At 40.5% G+C, this 19,293-nt stretch overlaps 2 protein-coding genes across 2 annotated transcripts; both read left to right on the top strand.

Annotated features, from left to right (window-relative positions):
- Positions 1-460: 460 nt before the first annotated feature.
- On the top strand, positions 461-2,367 carry tmem220 (transmembrane protein 220). The gene is made up of 6 exons (XM_079282736.1): positions 461-681; positions 862-891; positions 965-1,025; positions 1,293-1,416; positions 1,852-1,911; positions 2,051-2,367. The coding sequence occupies exons 1-6, from the start codon at positions 589-591 to the stop codon at positions 2,181-2,183; spliced, it is 501 nt and encodes a 166-aa protein (XP_079138862.1). The 5' UTR covers positions 461-588; the 3' UTR covers positions 2,184-2,367.
- Positions 2,368-2,682: 315 nt separating this feature from the next.
- sco1 (synthesis of cytochrome C oxidase 1) lies at positions 2,683-6,101 on the top strand. The gene is made up of 7 exons (XM_079281203.1): positions 2,683-3,000; positions 3,649-3,768; positions 4,588-4,678; positions 4,805-5,002; positions 5,091-5,183; positions 5,512-5,627; positions 5,726-6,101. The coding sequence occupies exons 1-7, from the start codon at positions 2,836-2,838 to the stop codon at positions 5,873-5,875; spliced, it is 933 nt and encodes a 310-aa protein (XP_079137329.1). The 5' UTR covers positions 2,683-2,835; the 3' UTR covers positions 5,876-6,101.
- Positions 6,102-19,293: the final 13,192 nt, after the last annotated feature.

Genomic DNA, 19,293 nt, shown 5'->3' with positions numbered 1-19,293 from the left:
AAGATTATATTTATTGTCCGATAACCATTTTTATAACAAGCCATGAACAAAACTTTAAACAAACTTTTATGATTTTACTTTGTAAAGAACTACCGGAAGTCACATCTCTGTCTCGTGGGTACCTTGACGTCACTGCGGAGAATGTGTGCTCATTTTGTTGTACGGGGTCAGCCGGGGCGGAAAACCTCCCAAAATGTAATCCAACGTAGTTAAATATGAATAAACCTGACTGTTTGAGATATATTTTTCCACATTAGAATATAATTCAGTTATAAAAACAGTAGCTATATTGTCTGACTGTTTCTCTGGTTGTAGTGCTGACGTGTTCTGACAACGTTTTATACAACCTCAAATACAAGAATACAAGAACATCCGCTTTAATTCATCGTCTGTGGGTTTATATCGCGTCAAAAAGGGTGTTTGGCATCGTGTGGAGATACAGACATTTACTAGGTTGTGAATTATTGTGACATTTTAGCTCAACATGCAGTAAATCGAAGTTAATATCAAACGAACGTCCCTCGCCGGTTTATCACACTATAAACACGGCGCTGGCCCGGGCGGGGAGGTGAAAGGTCCAAAACAACAATGGGCGAAGTTTGTAAGTCGTGGCTTTCTGTCATTTGGCGAGTCTGCAACCTTTTAATGTCTTTATTCTTCGCTCTTGCAACTTATGTCCAGGTGAGCGTTTAACTTTATGATAAAAACGTCTTCATGCATCCTCTAAAATCATATTAATAATTTCTACTTTTTTACTGATTTAATATTCTTCACTGTTGTATTACTTATTTATCATACTTGTTTTGTACTATGTCTCTTGTTTGCACGATGCACTATGCTGCTGTATCTTATCTACTTCAGATCAATGATCCAGACGCAGGGGTGTGGATGGTGAGCTCAGTTATTCCACATATTGTACATTTTCTTTGTGTAATTTCCTAATAACACAACGTTTCCGTTGCAGGTTGGTTACGGTGTCCCTGCAGTCTTGTGTGCATGTGTTAGCGTCACACCCCACGTGACAGGTAGACAGATAACTCTGGATCTGTATTTGTATTTTCTTAGTAAATGCATCCCCTAATGATAATTAAAACCTTATTAAATGACCTTGAATTCAGCTGCTTTCTGAGACTTTCCACTTTGCACATGTTCCTGTTTTGCTACACTTGAATGCATCTTATTTCCATCTGTGATAGCGCCGCCACGTGGCTCTCTCGTGACGGTGCAGCTCAGTTCAGTACAAGAAGCTGCAGATGTGGTTCTTCGTTCATGTGTTGGTTTCCTCTCTGCAGAGACGTTGCCCTGGAGGCGCGTGGCTGATCTCCACGTGCTGATCTCCAGCGCTGTTGTTGCCATGTTGGGATGGAGACTCTTCAGAGAGAGAATCACTGAGATCCTCCAGCAGGAGGAGGGCAGGTAGACTCTTTACTTATAGGTGTGGAGTCTGCAGCTCCGTAGAGATCTGACAGCTAATTTTTACATTTTCTTTAAAGAGGCATGATTATGACAGGTAATTCCTACTTCTCACTCTCTGTAAGATGTTTTTAGAATGCCGTTAAAAGGGGAATAGAAGTAATGGAATCGGGAACAGACTCTCAAAAAGTGGTTATAAGTAATTGGAGGAAAGTCTAAATATTTAAGAAGTAGTGGGGCAAATTAAAATCTTGAAGATTATCACGAATAAAGTGCCAATGTTTGTGCAAAATAGAATGAAATCACATTAAACATTAAATTAATGTGAACAGGTATATGTGGACGGATGAATGTCTGTTATATTTATACATATATATATATAGATAGATTCAGGTAAAAATAATAATGTAACATTAATATATTTTTTCCTCCTTTTAGAGAATTTTCTGGTCTCATGTTGACGGCTGTTTGGCTTGTCCTGTGTCGTCACTCTGGAAGGTAAAATGACGACGTAACCAGATTGTATTTCAAATCTTTTTGTAAATAAAGATGATCTAATGCACTTCTATGAAACGCTTTTGTTTTTATACCCAGTAGTGTTTTGTTTACTCATCTTTACTTCACTCTTCTCTGTCAGGGCTCCAGTCGGGATGCTCAGAGTCTCAACAGCTGTTTCCATCACAGTGTTCCCCTTTGTGGCCTGGCTTTACTACTACATCCATAAGGAGCTGAGATCAAACTGGCCTTCACATTGTCAAACTGCTATTTAGACATCTGCTTCTTCATTATTTTGGCAGATTAAATATTCCTTTTGTTACGTTCTTTGACTGACAATCCTGGACAAAGAATGCTGCTTGAGTAAAACCTTTTGTAATATCATTGAATACAAACAGCTAAATGGTGTCACCTAAAGAAGGATTCTTATTTTTTTTTTCATCGACTGTTGTGTCTTTAAGTTCCATTTAATTTTGTTTCTTATTTCATTTTTATAATCTTTATATCAAAGTCAATTACAACCATGATTTTTTTTGTTGGTCTTAAAGTCCAGACCTTAATCTTCTGTCAAATTAAGTGCAATATATAAATAATATAAAATATAAAAATCAAAGTGAATGATAAACATTTTTTTTCCACTTTACATGATTTTCCGCCCTCCAGGGGGCAGCAGAGAGCACTATGACTAAAAAGATAACAGAAGAAGATGTTAAAACGTCATTTCCTGTCTTAAATAACGCTACCTGGCCGCTGATCTAAGAGCAGCCTTTTCACTTTCGCATCAACCGTTCTTAACCTAACACGAATATGTAGAACTGACTCGAGAACAGCAGTTTGTACGCCGTGTCTCCTCTTCGCTTATCACGTTTTATAAACTTATCACCGCTTCGTCGTTGGAGCAGCGGTTGGTTCTGTCAAGGTCCAGACATGGCGCTGAGTGTTTTATATCACAGCCTGGGATGCCGGTTGTCTCACAGTAACGTTAAACTTCTACAAATAAGTACCCGGATACAAACGGTCAGGCTCGCGCACAGTATCTTACGGAGAGAAACCGGACCGGAACACAAACTGTCACCAGTTCACTGCTGCCCGGTAGGTCAAAGCTGTCGGACGGTATCAGGTGTGACACCAGACTATTCAGAAATATAGCAAATAAACGTACGCATCACCTAAAACACGACTTCCGTTAGCACTAAAGAACACATATTTGTGTAACACTAATTTCAGTTTAACTTGACATTAAAATCGAATTCTTCGTTTTAGTACGTCACAGTGTATTTTTATAGTGAAACATTTGATAAAACCTTTCTTAAAGCTACCAAAATACTGCCGAAGAAGGTGTCAGGTTTAAATAAAACTCATTTATTTATTTTTTTTCTATTTTATTTAATTCATTTTAGGGGTTTTGTTTGTTTGTTGTTTATTTATTGTTATTTGTCTTTTTTATTTATTAGTTTTATTTTTATTTGGTTCGTTTTTGTATCTGTGTATGATGTCGGTGTGTGTGGACGAATAAAATCTTAAATAATAAATAAAACACTTAATAATTTAGACACATCTCCAGTTACGTCACCTGTCTTCCCATCATGCAACACCACGTCACATTAGCACATATTTGAATGGAGTTTGGCACAACACCTGTATGTTTTTATAACTACTAAAGGCTAGATATTGCAGTGTAATGAGAGGTTTTTTAACTCTAACCACATATCTTTTTCTCCTGTGTTTGCTCATTAACAGGTGAATGTGAGTCAGTGGTTCACCTGCAGAACAGCTCAACACCTGAGTCAACACTCCAGAACATTCTCCTCCATACCTCCACTGCCTTCATCAGGAGAGAAGAAGAAGAAGAAGTCTGGGGTAAGATCAAGATTAAGACACAAAAGTTGATGTTAAAGTTCAAAACCTCAGTGTGACATGATTTCACTCAAATACAAGATGAATTAACTGACAAGTAATGGAAATAGAAAGTACTCATGTTCTTGCAAAGTATTGAGATTATAGAAATAGTATTTAAAAATCAATTTATCGGATTCAGCATATTAATTAACACCATTTATCTCATATTTGATGAGTTTTTGAGACTTCTACATCATCAAAAAATATCAGTAATTACCTAAAAAATACTTTTGTTTCACCAGCGTTCTACAAAAAATACATTTTAATAATGAATAAAAATGTTTGCTTTTAATATCAAATACCCAGATTATGCTGAGATATACAAAGTATTGTGTATAATTTGTATTCACTTCTTACACACATGATGTAAATTATTTGATGCATTGTGTTTATTGCCTTTGTGGGACAATACAGTTTAATTTATGTATTTATTATGATTTAATCAATTTATTCTTTTGCATTTTTACCACAAAGTAGTGATCAGTGGAAAAAAAACTTATTTCAAGAAACACATTTGGGACTTTATTGACTTTCTGCATATGGGGAAGTGTTTATGAATATGATGATTCATTTCAGACAATTACATGAAAAACAGTCCGGTTTCTCTCTGAGGACAGACAGAATATTTACAGTTTATTCTAACGCATTAAATAAGATCACTGTAATCTTTGTTTTAATAAAAACCTCCTGAGAGTTTGTTAGAGAAGAGAATCTCTGAACATGACCAGAGTTCAGCATGAATAAACGATTCCTCTGTGATTCTATTCTGTCTCTTTAAAGCCGGTGACCTGGAAGTCTTTAGCTATAACATTTGCTATCGGAGGCACTCTGCTCGGAGGGATGAAATATTTAAAGAAGGAGAAGGAGGAACGTAAGTATTTTACTTCTTTAATGTGTAAAACAAGAGAATAAATTATAGTTTTTCATTAAAACCAATGTAATAGTTAATCAATCTAATAACGAGCTCTGGTCTGAATCGTTAATCGTTCGTCGGCAGAGATTGAGAAGGAGCGGACCAAGTCGATCGGCCGGCCGGCGCTGGGCGGTCCGTTCTCGCTCATCGATCACAACAACAAACCCAGCAGGAGCGAGGACTTCCTCGGCCAGTGGGTGCTCATCTATTTTGGGTTCACTCACTGCCCCGACATCTGCCCGGACGAAATAGAGAAGATGATCGAAGTGGTGGATGAAATCGGTGATTAAAAACATCAGGACTCGTGATAAACGACAGATTCAGTGTCGGCTTTCCTCCTCAAACGTCGTCTTCTTGTTTTGTTCCTCAGATAAAATAAAGTCTCTTCCAAACCTGACGCCGCTCCTCATCACCATCGATCCGGACAGAGACACGACGGAGGCCATGGCTGCTTATGTGAAAGGTACAGGAGATTTATAATTGAGCTGCAACAATTAATCGATTAGTCGTCAACTATTAAATTGATCCCCAACTATTTTGAGAAAAAATAATATATTTTTAAGGAAAAAACTTCTGAGACTTCAGCTTCTTAAATGTTAATATTTGACAGTACAATTAATTGTAACAGTTTCCTTCTCCTGTGACCGTAAAGTGAATATTTGACATTAGAGGATGTCCTCTTGGCCTTTAGGAAACATTTTCTGACATTTTGAAGACCAAAAAATGAATCTATTAATCGACAATCAATCGTTATCATCCCTAATACATAATGCATGTTGTGTATATTTCAGATTTTTCCCCGAAGCTGATTGGCCTGACGGGACCGACGCCTCAGATCGAGCAGGTCTCCAGAGCCTTCAGAGTTTACTACAGTCAGGGACCGAAGGACGAAGACAACGACTACATCGTGAGTGTAACCTGCTCCTTGTTCCTCAAACTCAACGTCACAACAACGCTAACATGACGCACTCAACATTTGAATCCTCGCCTCTTTGCTGCCTGCAGGTGGATCACACCATCATCATGTACCTGGTGGGACCCGACGGAGAGTTTGCCGAGTATTTCGGACAAAACAAAAGAAGTGCGGAGATCAGCAGCTCGATAGCGTCGCACATGAGGAAGTACAAGAAAGAAAAGGGAGCGGCGGCCAATTAAAAGCCCTCTACGGACCGACAGGTTCAATCACTACTGATGTGTGGTTATGGTGGACATGCTGTGGTACAAAGTGTCTGCAGTAACATTCCTTTTTAAGCAGTCGTGTGCAGCAGAAAACTGATGGCGTGAAAGGCAGCAACAAGTGCCTCCTGTTTGAAACCGATGTGCACAGATCATCTCCAATGAGATCAACAACTCTCATTTCTGATGCACAGAATGAGGGAATAACCTGTGATTAAATATACAAAATACAGCTACGCGTTGAATATTTTATTGTTTGATCGACAGTTACTTCCAAACGCTTTAGTGGTGAACTATTGATCAGGATGCACTGAAAGCCTTCAGTGTGTGTAGAGTTTAAACATGTGTGACTGTGGAGACTCCCAGTGGGTGAAGCAGGAAACACAACAGCATCCTCAACAAGCTTTCATCCCGATTGTTAAATATTTCTAAAAATGTTTTCCATCCAAATAATTCAACTGCTGCTAAAATCTTATCTCCGGAGAGATAATAGTGACAGAAAGACTAAATGTAGCAGAATAAGAGCTTTGAAGAGACATTTATAAAGATAGTTTGTTTGCTCTAAAAAGTGAAATTGGGAAACGAGAAATTGGATTTTGGAAATTGGCTGCTGTTGTATTCATTGTATTACTAGTGAACATGATTATTCATTGTATTACTAGTGAACATGATGATTCATTGTATTACTAGTGAACATGATTATTCATTGTATTGCTAGTGAACATGATGATTCATTGTATTACTAGTGAACATGATTATTCATTGTATTACTAGTGAACATGATTATTCATTGTATTACTAGTGAACATGATTATTCATTGTATTACTAGTGAACATGATTATTCATTGTATTGCTAGTGAACATGATGATTCATTGTATTACTAGTGAACATGATTATTCATTGTATTACTAGTGAACATGATTATTCATTGTATTACTAGTGAACATGATTATTCATTGTATTACTAGTGAACATGATTATTTATTGTATTACTAGTGAACATGATTATTCATTGTATTACTAGTGAACATGATGATTCATTGTATTACTAGTGAACATGATGATTCATTGTATTGCTAGTGAACATGATTATTCATTGTATTGCTAGTGAACATGATGATTCATTGTATTGCTAGTGAACATGATGATTCATTGTATTACTAGTGAACATGATGATTCATTGTATTACTAGTGAACATGATTATTCATTGTATTACTAGTGAACATGATTATTTATTGTATTGCTAGTGAACATGATTATTCATTGTATTACTAGTGAACATGATTATTTATTGTATTACTAGTGAACATGATTATTCATTGTATTACTAGTGAACATGATGATTCATTGTATTACTAGTGAACATGATGATTCATTGTATTGCTAGTGAACATGATTATTCATTGTATTGCTAGTGAACATGATGATTCATTGTATTGCTAGTGAACATGATTATTTATTGTATTACTAGTGAACATGATTATTCATTGTATTACTAGTGAACATGATGATTCATTGTATTACTAGTGAACATGATTCATTGTATTGCTAGTGAACATGATGATTCATTGTATTGCTAGTGAACATGATGATTCATTGTATTACTAGTGAACATGATTATTCATTGTATTACTAGTGAACATGATTATTCATTGTATTACTAGTGAACATGATTATTCATTGTATTACTAGTGAACATGATTATTCATTGTATTACTAGTGAACATGATTATTCATTGTATTACTAGTGAACATGATTATTCATTGTATTACTAGTGAACATGATTATTCATTGTATTACTAGTGAACATGATTATTCATTGTATTGCTAGTGAACATGATGATTCATTGTATTACTAGTGAACATGATGATTCATTGTATTACTAGTGAACATGATGATTCATTGTATTACTAGTGAACATGATTATTCATTGTATTGCTAGTGAACATGATGATTCATTGTATTACTAGTGAACATGATTATTCATTGTATTACTAGTGAACATGATGATTCATTGTATTGCTAGTGAACATGATTATTCATTGTATTACTAGTGAACATGATTATTCATTGTATTGCTAGTGAACATGATTATTCATTGTATTACTAGTGAACATGATTATTCATTGTATTGCTAGTGAACATGATGATTCATTGTATTGCTAGTGAACATGATTATTCATTGTATTACTAGTGAACATGATGATTCATTGTATTACTAGTGAACATGATTATTCATTGTATTGCTAGTGAACATGATGATTCATTGTATTGCTAGTGAACATGATGATTCATTGTATTACTAGTGAACATGATGATTCATTGTATTACTAGTGAACATGATGATTCATTGTATTACTAGTGAACATGATGATTCATTGTATTACTAGTGAACATGATGATTCATTGTATTACTAGTGAACATGATGATTCATTGTATTACTAGTGAACATGATGATTCATTGTATTACTAGTGAACATGATGATTCATTGTATTACTAGTGAACATGATGATTCATTGTATTATCTTATTATATCTTATCTTAATCTTCCTCACAGTCGTGCTCAGGAACACTACCGCTTCTGTCCACAGGGGGCGCCAGAATCAACACAACATTAAAGTTCCTACTAAAACGTGAAAAGGCTCTCTTTAGAGCCAGTGTTTAGTTTGTCCCTTATGAGCTACTGTGGAAACACGGCGGCCTCTGTGACGAGGCCCTGCTCCCGATATTGCGGCCTCATTCTAAGCCTGAATGTAAAAGATCTGCATGCTTCCTCCACCGCTGACGTGCGGTGACTCACCTCGTCTACCTGCTGCTCTCGTTTGGCTTTAGCTTTGGTCAGAGTTGATTTTGTCCTCCTCTGACTGCAGGTCGTCCAGCGTTTGCTGATGAGCCTCCTGCAGCTCCCTCTTCTCTTTCGACAGCTTGGTGATGTTTTCATCTTGGCTCATTATTTCCTCCGTCAGGTTTTTCACCTAAAGACATTGTCGACACGCTGACGTGGCAAATTCCTCTTTAAACATGACGAGGTTGCAAAAATGCACACGAACGTTACCTTGTTTTCTACGGCGTGTTTCTCCTTCTCCACTTTGGCTAGCGTGAGCTCCAAGTCGTCGATGTCCCTCTTCAGCTCGGAGCACTCGTCCTCCAGCTTCCTCTTCTTGGCCGCCAGCTCAGCGGTCACCTCGTCCTCCAGTCTCTCCGTCACCTCCTTCAGCTTGGCCTCCAGCTGGATCTTGCTTTTGATGAGGCCATCGCACCTCTCCTCTGCATCCAGGAGGTTGTCTGTCTCCTGATATCAGCCACCAATATTAAGAGCTGAACACTCACGACAATAACAATAATCATGCCGTCAATGTGGTCTAACTTACCGGCTGGACTTGTAGGAGGAGGTCGTTCTTCTCCTGAACGATGGAGACCATTTTCTCCTCTAATTCCCTCCGCCGGTGTTCAGATTTCAATAAATCTTCTTTGAGTTTTGTGAAATCCACCTTTATCTGGACCATTTCCTTCTCGGCTTCAGCGCTCTTCAGCAGAGGTTTGAGCTTGAAATGCAGCTTCCTCCACGGCCAATGCTTCACATTCATGAAAGAACGGAAGTTGTACTGGATGCTGTAGATTGCCTCCCTGTCAAAGTGCATCACCTCAGGTTTTCCTTCTCGAATATGTTTGTAAAAATCATCATGAAACACAAGGAACACATAAACCTTTCACACCACATTGAACTTGAACACGGTTTTATTTTGTGATAGCTCATTAAAGGTTACAGGAAAGGAGAGGAGGATGCTGGGAAGTCTAGAGTCGGTGAGCAATGCAATTAATGTGAAGCGGTAAATAAAAAGTGGATGACTCCTCAGGGAACAACTCATTTATTATTAAAATCAAGACTCAGAGTCTGCCGCCATGCTGGCGTCTCTATAAGGCTGCATTTACTCATGTGGTGCCCTGAGCTACATGCTAACATGCTGATGCTAATCAGGGGTGATAAGGTGCTCCAGGGAGGTGGACCAACAGGAAGTCAGCAGCACACTGGTTCCCGCCACAAAAACTACAGAACATGCAGGTATTTGGTCACAAACCAAAGTATCTTAATAATTAAGATACCTTGACCTGATTATGGCCAAACATCATTGTGATCCTGCTGTTGAGATATTTTACTCAAAGACCCCACATGTTAACCCGGTGGTGGCGTCAGAGGATCACTAAAATCATTGGGATCCATCCTCTGGGGACCATGAATGTGTGTACAAAATGACATGACAATCCGTCCAATGGATGTTGAGATATTTCTGTCTGGACGTCCTCAGACTCATGCTGCTGAAACAGTAAAGAAAATGAATGCTAATTTGCTTAAATCTGAATATACAGCAAGGTTATGAGTCATAGATCAGCGGGAGGTCATTAGGTGCAACACAAAGACCCGAACAATGCGTTTTGTGTTTGACGTGAGATTGTTTTTACTGCATCAGCCGGTGCTGTAGATGCTGAACGCACAACGTGTAGAAGAAGCTTGAGGCTGATCTATTAGAATAGCAATTATTATCATAATATACTGCAGCACTGCTGTTGTATTTCAACACCCTCAAGGGGCTTCAGCAGGAGGAATTCAAGCCGGTGAAATAAACATCTGAATCATAATGAAGTCATCTCCAACTTAAGAAAAGCTCGAGATAAACGAAATCTCGTGTGCGGCTGTGTCCCTCGCCTCCTTTTAGTCGTTTGAAGTTAGAAGTCATTCATTTTAGATCTCGTCTTGTTTTTTTTATTTGTTGTTTTGCTTTCCAGTGAGACATCCAACTGCTTTTGATCCAAAATGAAAAAAAGGACAGTGTGACGGAAATAACCTTGTTTTCTTTTTCTTTGGATCAAAGCTGCTTCTTCGTGCAGCGGTGACGGAACGAGGAGGAAATATCAGAGAAGCACAAAGACGATGTTTTCATGAATTAATTAAACAATGAGACGAAGAGGCGAGAGATAAACTGCATAAACAAGAAATGGTTTATTATTTATCGCCTCAACTCTCTGTTGTGAAGACTAATCGTTTACAGATTATTCATTTAATGATGAATTCATTGTCTGTGCAGTGATTTTAGAGGATTCTTAAGGCTCCCAAAATAATCACAGTTCATCTAATAAATACATTAATAAACTGATGAATCGTTTAGATGCTCTAAATATGTTTTGGGTTGTGATTTTAGGAGCGTAAAAATATATCTTCGCGATATCAAAGTCAGGGTCAAATTGCCTTAAATCGTAGCTGTTGTGCACGTCTGCACATTGTAAAGTGACCTGTAACACTCAGATCACACATACGGTCCCCAGAGGGCCCCAAAGGCCCCAGAGGGCCCAGAGGCCCCAGAGGGCCCCAAAGGCCCCAGAGGGCCCGGCAGTGGAGTCACAAGTGGCTTCATTCTCCTGAGAGGGAGAGACAGACCTCATCTGTTTGAACTGGGGACCACCAGACTGTCACTCGCTTTATTCAGAGTCCATTTGATTGAGCAGAACAGAAAGGTCCTTGTGTCCCGTCTCACAGTGTCCTCCTTTGTGTTTGAGACACAGAGTGAGGACCGCCGGACATTTCTGCTCAACAAAGACTCGTAGAAAATGTCTTCATCTCTCTCTTTGCCACAACTTCCTCAACAAGCGGAAAAAGAGTTTGAAAGATGTTCAGTGTGTCTCCGTTCCCTGCAGGCTTCGGTTCATAATGGACAGAAATGACGTCTAATAATCTTCTCTGTCTCTTCATTCGTATTTCCAGTGATTTGACTGATGCAGTCCTGCAGCACAGCAGCGTAGCAGCATGGTAAGAACGGCTTTTAACTGCTATTTAAAGAAGCGAGGGGCTTGTATCTACATCACATCAAACAAATACAGACACACGTCTGCCAGACTAAGCTTCTATTCTAATGTGAGACTTTGTTAGTTTGCTTATTCGCCAGTATTCATAGCAGACATGTCGATGATTTAAAGGATGTTGACGGTCGGCTTCATGTAACACGTTTACAGCAGAGAACTTCAAATCTCAGAAGTAGGAGGATTTCTCAACACATGAAGGAAACACTTCATCCTTCATCACAAACATTCAAAACATTGTACTTTACCGCTCAGATGTTGTATAAAGTAGCATAAAAGTGAAATACTCCAGTAAAGTACAAGTAGCTCAAAAGAATAGCTCAAAGTAGCTGTACTTATACGTAAGGGAGTACATAAACGTTATACATGTTAGCAATGTTAGCATGCCGTCGTTAGCATGTAGCCCACAGTGTCGCTGTGCATAAGTCGCCTCACAGAGCTGCTCGCGTGGCCGGAGTCTCTTGTGTCCGTTTTCCATAAAATGCAGCGTCTTCTTCTTCCAGTTAGCTTGAAGATGCTCACAGCTTCAGTGTCGTCTCCTCGAGCCTCAGAGAGGATAACGGCCTCGTTGCTGCTTCAGGCCCGCTGCTTTATTCATGCTTACATCAGCATCCTGTGTGGGGTGACTGTACATTCCTCGATAAGCCTTCCCCTCGGTTTCTTCCTTTAATATTTCATATAATTATGTATGTTATAATTGCTGCTGTTTGAACTCTCAGCAGCTGCCTCCAGAATTAAACGATGGAAATGTCCGTTTAGCTTTTCCTTTCGTATCTAAAATGACACACTGAAGCTTTTCCTCTTTTGATCATTTAAGATTGCATACAGTTCAGATTCATGAATATATTTATGATAAGGAAACATTTTGCATTGCGTTGAGACGCCCCGTTTCTTACTTATTTGTAAGTGATATGTTCTGGTCCATGTCATTGTGTTTTCTTCTCCAGTACAAAGACAACATTTATTGTTATTATAGTATAAAATGTACCTCTGTGAACCGTTATTAATAATAATAATAATAATAATAATAATAAATCAATTTTCTATCGCACTTTTCAAGATACCCAAAGACGCTTTACAGGGCTGAGACATTTGAACAAACAAACACAAGAAAAAAAGAAAATGAATTTATATTAATATATTAATCATATAATAATGACACAACTCTCTGAGTTAGGTGAACCGCTGCGCAGCAATGTAAACGCAGCTCTTCTCTTTCACCAGCGTGAGAAGGTTGAGATTCATTGATCTCATGTTCCAGGTAGAAACAGGATCTCAGGGATTTCTTCCTTTTCCCCGTCGGACCCCGTGAAGCAGCGAGAGGCCTCCTCCCTCCGGACAGCCTGTCCTCTGAGTGTCCTCCTCAGAGGACAGCCTGTCCTCTGAGTGTCCTCCTGTTCAGGAGGAGTGAGCTCACGCGAGTGGAGAGGAGGTTCTGGTTTCAGGGTTACACTGAGAGCAGCACCCCGGAGGATTGTGGGGATCTTGGCAGTGGTATCTTTCAGATCTGTGTGCTCAGATACCATTCAGCTGCACTTCTTCTCCTCGGAAGCCAGAGGACGTGTGAAAACTGCCGATAAGAGTTAATCTTCAAAGTTATTCAGTTGCGGTGTGGGAACCAGGGTTGTGCTTGCAAGTGGAAAAAAGTAGTATGGATGTTCTTTTATTGCAATTAAGTCGACTACAAATGATATTCAGATACAACTCTTCTGCTTTAGTTCTTTAGTTTTGTGTCCAACAGAATTCTATGGAAACAGGAAGTAGTTTGACATTCATGGTGTAGTGGATGAGAGGTGAGGAGGTCTGCGGTTCATACCGCCGTGTGGGTTATTGCTGTGCGTTGATTTTATTTTTAATCATTTGACTGTGACTGCAATCTTTCATAGACTGTCCAAGTTGTTTTAGTTGTCTTGAAGTAACTATAAACAGATGACGGCTGTATTCCAACATGAGCCGACGAATTACAAACGACCTATTTTGTCACCTAGTTATGAAGACTTGTCAACTGTTAATATGAACGTTCTGCTGTCTGATAAGAGAAACATAATCCTGCCGAGCATCTTCCTGAAGCAGCACTTGAAGGTTAATTCTTCACTGTAGGTGGCGCATCTGTTTCCCCTGTTATGGGGCGGATCACAGAACATACTGACAGTACATGGGTCAGTGTTATCTGTCAGGAGAGGATGCCACTCATCTTCTCTGGGCAGCAGCAGAAATACTGCAGCACAACACAGCTGAAGCTATCTGCTGCTCTCACTGCAAAACTGAAATCAGGAGCAGAGATAGAAAAGAGTTCAATCGGCTTCATCCACCCACTCATGAAGAACGCGATGCGACTCCTTTATCATCCTGCGAATAATCTCCTCATTCATACATCTGTCCGAGCCCGTCCGCACACCTTCCCCGCAGATGTGTGGTTGGAGCGCAGCGGCCTGACGTTCAGCAGGCAGATGTGAGCGGAGCCACGCACACATCTGCCTGCACCGCTGCGTCTGAGAACGAACAGCCAGCCATCGCTGCAGATGAAGAAGCCGCTTTCTTCCTCCTGCAGCGCACTGCAGTCGTTTCTGGCGCAGTGTTCAGTGTGTGCAGCTGCTGATAAGGTGGAGCCGGAGCATTTATCATTGTTTATCCATTTCGCGGATCATATTTCACCGTATGAATAACTCCATTATTGAGAGGACTGCTGAAATGCAAAATGGGGGTTTGATGATAATAACGGCCCTTATTGCAGAGGCTGTTATGATTTACATGACCGACTATATATGCAAGCTGCAGCTGCATATACATAAAGCAGCAGCATCACATTATAGTTACTCAATGTTCTTACTCACTCGAGATGAATTAAAGCATCTGATCTCACTAGAGACGCTCAGCTGATGTTTTCTCCTTCACAATCACAGTATATTTACACATCAGTACTTTCAATTATGTATCATAAGCTGCATAGAGCTGCTGCTAGGACGTTCCATGATATTCCATATGTCTGTGCAGTTAAAGTGCGTCGGTAGTATTAAGTAGTAACATTTACAGTGTTTGTTTACGACAGAAGCCGGCGGCTGTGAGCTGTGGTGCACCCACAGAGGAGGCCGACAGCCGGCCTCTTCCTCCAGGGTGGAGGAGCTACACCTCACCCGAGGGACTCAGATACTACGTCAACAGCTGCAGCAAAGGTGAGAGAAGACATGAAGCTCCCTCGCTACATCAGTCCATCCTTCTTACCAGCAGAAGGTTGAGAGTGTTTTCATGAAGTATTCTTCTGGCTCCGTAATCTGAATCATAGAGCTGCTGGAGTTGCACTGATCTTTTACGACTCAATGTATTGGTTTTAAGAAGAGTGATTTTCACCTGAATTTAACATCAACACGGATTCAAAATATGCTTTTTTTCTGCTGCGAATGAAAGTGAAAAGAAACATCGGAAGAAAAAGAAAGTGTTTGTGTCGTAAATATCACTTTTATAATTATAACTTCATTCTGTCATCCGCTGCACTGAAATATCACAACACTTGTTGAAAGAATTGTCATGAAACTTTGCACAGACATTCATGATCCCCAGAGGATTAACACTTAACTTTTCCTCTATAGCGCCACCTTGAGGTTCACATGTCTGATATAAGTGAAATATCTAAACCACTGTTGGATGGATTGTCATGAATTTTGCTCCACTGTTACATTCATGTTCCCCTGAGGATGAATCAAAATAACTTTTCATCCATTTGGTGCATCCAATACTTTGATTTATGACCAAATATTTGCAAATCTAACAACATTGATGTGATCTGCCCATTTTAAAATCTTTAAAACTTTTTACCGCTCATGCAGACGTACAGAGAGCTGCTCTCAAACTGGCTCATCACTGTTGTGTTATACTTTTTAAATGTAGACAGAGTTAGATGTTTCAAGTAAAGATATCAAAATAAGGTTTCCCCGTAAAACAAACCGGTGGGAAGTGAACATGTGACACTCAGAGTTTTGAATCACTGCTTAATTGAGTTTTTTGTCCTTTTGAGACACATTTGTAGAGTGAAAACGTCCGTCCATCGGACACCTCGTCATGTATTTCTATTGATTGGCCCTGTAACTCTTATCACCTCCTCTTGTGTTTCAGTTTGCGCATGGTGTCATTCAGCGCTCTCTGTGAACTGCGAGGACTCATTATCATTCCTCCCCATCGTCGTGTCTCAGCGCTCCATTCATGTGGACACAGGCCTGCAGATTGGATCCACTTTAATCAGATTATCTTAAACGTGTCGCACAGCCAACCTCAGCAGTGAGGTCTGTGGACCGAGGGTCTGTGGACCGAGGGTCTGTGGACCGAGGGACGTTCGTCTCCTGCTCTAATACTTATACTCCTAATACTAGAGTCTGAAGAGGTGCATTAATACAGGCGGGAAGGCACAAACATCTGCTCCTGTGTGTGTGTGTGTGTGTGTGTGTGTGTGTGTGTGTGTGTGTGTGTGTGTGTGTGTGTGTGTGTGTGTGTGTGTGTGTGTGTGTGTGTGTGTGTGTGTGTGTGTGTGTGTGTGTGTGTGTGTGCGTTTCACACTTGATTTGGGAATAAATCCACTGGGGATAAAACACTCCCACGGGACTGATGAAAGGCGGCATCAACAACATCTCTGGCAGTGAATCTACTTTGGCTCACTGCACACACACACACACACACACACACACACACTGAGCAGGAAAAAAAACGAAAACACCCAAAAGCTATTTTTACATTCAGCAGCCATATGCTGCAACAGTCACTTTTTATTTTGTGACAGTTTGTTGTTGTTTTGTGTCTGAACGTGGAACTTCAAAAGCTGTGTGTGTGTGTGTGTGTGTGTGTGTGTGTGTGTGTGTGTGTGTGTGTGTGTGTGTGTGTGTGTGTGTGTGTGTGTGTGTGTGTGTGTGTGTGTGTGTGTGTGTGTGTGTGTGTGTGTGTGTGTGTGCGCATGTGTGATGCAACAGTGTTTATTAGAAAGCTGTTGTTTTCGTCATTTCATGGAGGAAGTGCACAATATTGAGGATCAGTTGAAATCCTTCCACTTAATCCCTTTGTGGCTGCGAATGTGACGGTGGGATTTGGAGCGATCGGGAAAGAAAATTGCAAAGGAGGAACTGAGGCTTAAAACATGTGCTTGTGAATGAAGACATTTGATATAATTTGGAAGCAATAAGTAGCAGTTAATATGATAGAAACAATAAACTATTTCCAAGAAGACTTTATGAAAGATAAGCCTTTATTGAGAAGTGTTTAAAACAAATACAAGAGGTCAAAATAGAGCAATTAAAGACTTAAAGACAGAATTACAAATCAGAAGTGGCAGCAGATCAACATGTTGATCCTCAGTGTCTGTAAAATAGTAACAAATAGCCACGATTCTTGACTTTCATCTTTCCATCCATCACACGTTTGGACATTTGTGTTTTGAGTTTGCACTTGAGGAACCGCAGAGCGACAGCGATTCACCGCCGCTGTAACAGCGTGAAGGACTTCCTGCTCCACGAAGTGGAATGATTCCTGATTACTTCGTGTGATAGACGACTGAAATACAGGCGGCGAGCTGGAAATCATGCAGGAGGGTCTACTTACATCGACAACAAGCTTTTGAGGAAATAAAGTTTACTGTGACTTCACCCGAAGTGCTGTCACAACAAGGTTAAAGGTTTTCCACATTTTTTCCACATTTCCTTTTTCAGCTGTCTTCCTCGCTGTCGTTTGTCTCGTTCCAGAAACAACATGGCGGCGTCCGTCCTCGTCAGCCGAGGCCCCACAGAGACCGCTGGCACGACGGAGCGCCTCACCATCTGGTAAAACTGAGCTTCATCTCCTCAGCCACACACCTTTCTTCTGAAACTAATTTCTAACGTGTAGAAAACAAAACAGCAGCACAAGAAGTATAGCGTGAGGTGGGAAGGTTTCAGACTGATTCAACAGATTCAGCCTTTTGGCGTCAGCAGTAGTAAATCTGCTTATTCTCCTCAAACCAGATTCCTTCAGCTGAGCAGTTCAACTGACACAATACAAGAATCTCCAAGAGACTGAAGACACATTTCCCCTCAAGGTTTTTTTGTTTTTTTAACAAAACCTTTAACAAATCCCCTGTGATTCATTCCTCTGCTGTGTCCTGCATCATCACGAGTCTCCCTGCTGGATGGGAATCCTACATTTTCTTAATGACTGGCTTATTATGTCTCATCGCTGGCAGCATCCTCGCTAACGACGCCTCAGCAGATAGCAGATGGTTTTCTTCTTTCTGCTGGCACGTGGCCGAAACACACTTCGAGGGAAAAACGAGTCGGCGGCAGAGGAGTTTTGTCAGCTTTTAACCAGACAAGTGTGATCCTCCTCCTCCTCCTCAGAGAGAGAGAGAGAGAGAGCGAGAGAGAGGAGTAACGGAGGTCAATGAAAGGCCGTGGTTGTCTTAATGCCCCTTTAAGCAAAGGGACAGTCGTTGTTGTTTTGGGAGGCGGCCCGGTTCATCTGGTCCTGCTCCGACCGGCGTCCACGGCTGTGTCGCGTGGCCTCCGGTCTCACTGTGCCGGGCTCAGGTGTTTACCGTCAGCTGGAGATGGGACGGTTTGATGTGCGACGAGCAGACGGCTCATGAATCGCATTAAGGGCCTAAAGGATGAAACCAGGGACGTCTCCTCAGAGCGGCGAGCCCCTCGGGACCCGCCTCATCAATGACAGTCATTCAATATGTGGTGATATGGATCTGGGAAGAGATATCGTACTCTGCAAACTGGAAAATTGGCCTTAAAATCCTTTAAATGTAACAAAAGCTGCATGAAATAGTCTTTATTTTCGTGTGAGGGAGTCTGAACTACAGCGAGTCACCAAAATGAGGATGTCACATCTTTGACCTTTTCTCCCCTCCCGCTCATTTATGTGAAGTTATCGAACAAAAGTAAAGACTCGTCACTCATGTGTGTTCATCATCTGCTTTGTCTGCAGCCAACGGTCAGCACACAGAGGCCGCTGATGTTGCTCTGAGGAGACCCACCGGGACCAAACAGGTGAGCCGAAAGAGACGAGTCAGCATTCAGGACCTTCTGCTCTGTTTGCACACAAAGAGGTCCAGACTCTCCTCATCCGTCCACCTCAACCTCCTCCTTCTGTGGACCGTAACGTCCCCTCACTTCCTTTTGCCCTCTCGGCGTAGTTACTTCAGGCTTTGATGTCGTGCTGAAACAATAATGATGATTTGAAGATTGACAGAAAATGATTCAACAGCAACTTTGATAACATATTTACGTCGTGTATCAAGTACAAATGCTGGACTTTTTCGGTTTCTAACTTCTCCAATCTGAAGAAATATCTCTGTTTTTAAATGGTTGTAATCTGAATATCTTTGGGATATGAAGTGTCGGTCAGACAAAAACAACTTGAAGACATCACCTCGATATTTTGTGATGGCTGAAGCAGATTTCGTCCAAATCGAATCCGCACTTTCTCTGTAAACAACGCTTTCTGTTCACAATCTGGAACCAGTTCTTCCTCGATAACAAGCTGCTCTGTCCGCTGAAAGCCGCTCCCGCCGCTCTGA

The sequence above is a fragment of the Melanostigma gelatinosum genome, assembly GCF_949748355.1.
Source record: "Melanostigma gelatinosum genome assembly, chromosome: 13".
Taxonomy (NCBI): domain Eukaryota; kingdom Metazoa; phylum Chordata; class Actinopteri; order Perciformes; family Zoarcidae; genus Melanostigma; species Melanostigma gelatinosum.
The sequence above is the reverse complement of the archived record's forward strand: the minus strand, read 5'-3'. Positions and strand labels throughout refer to the sequence as shown.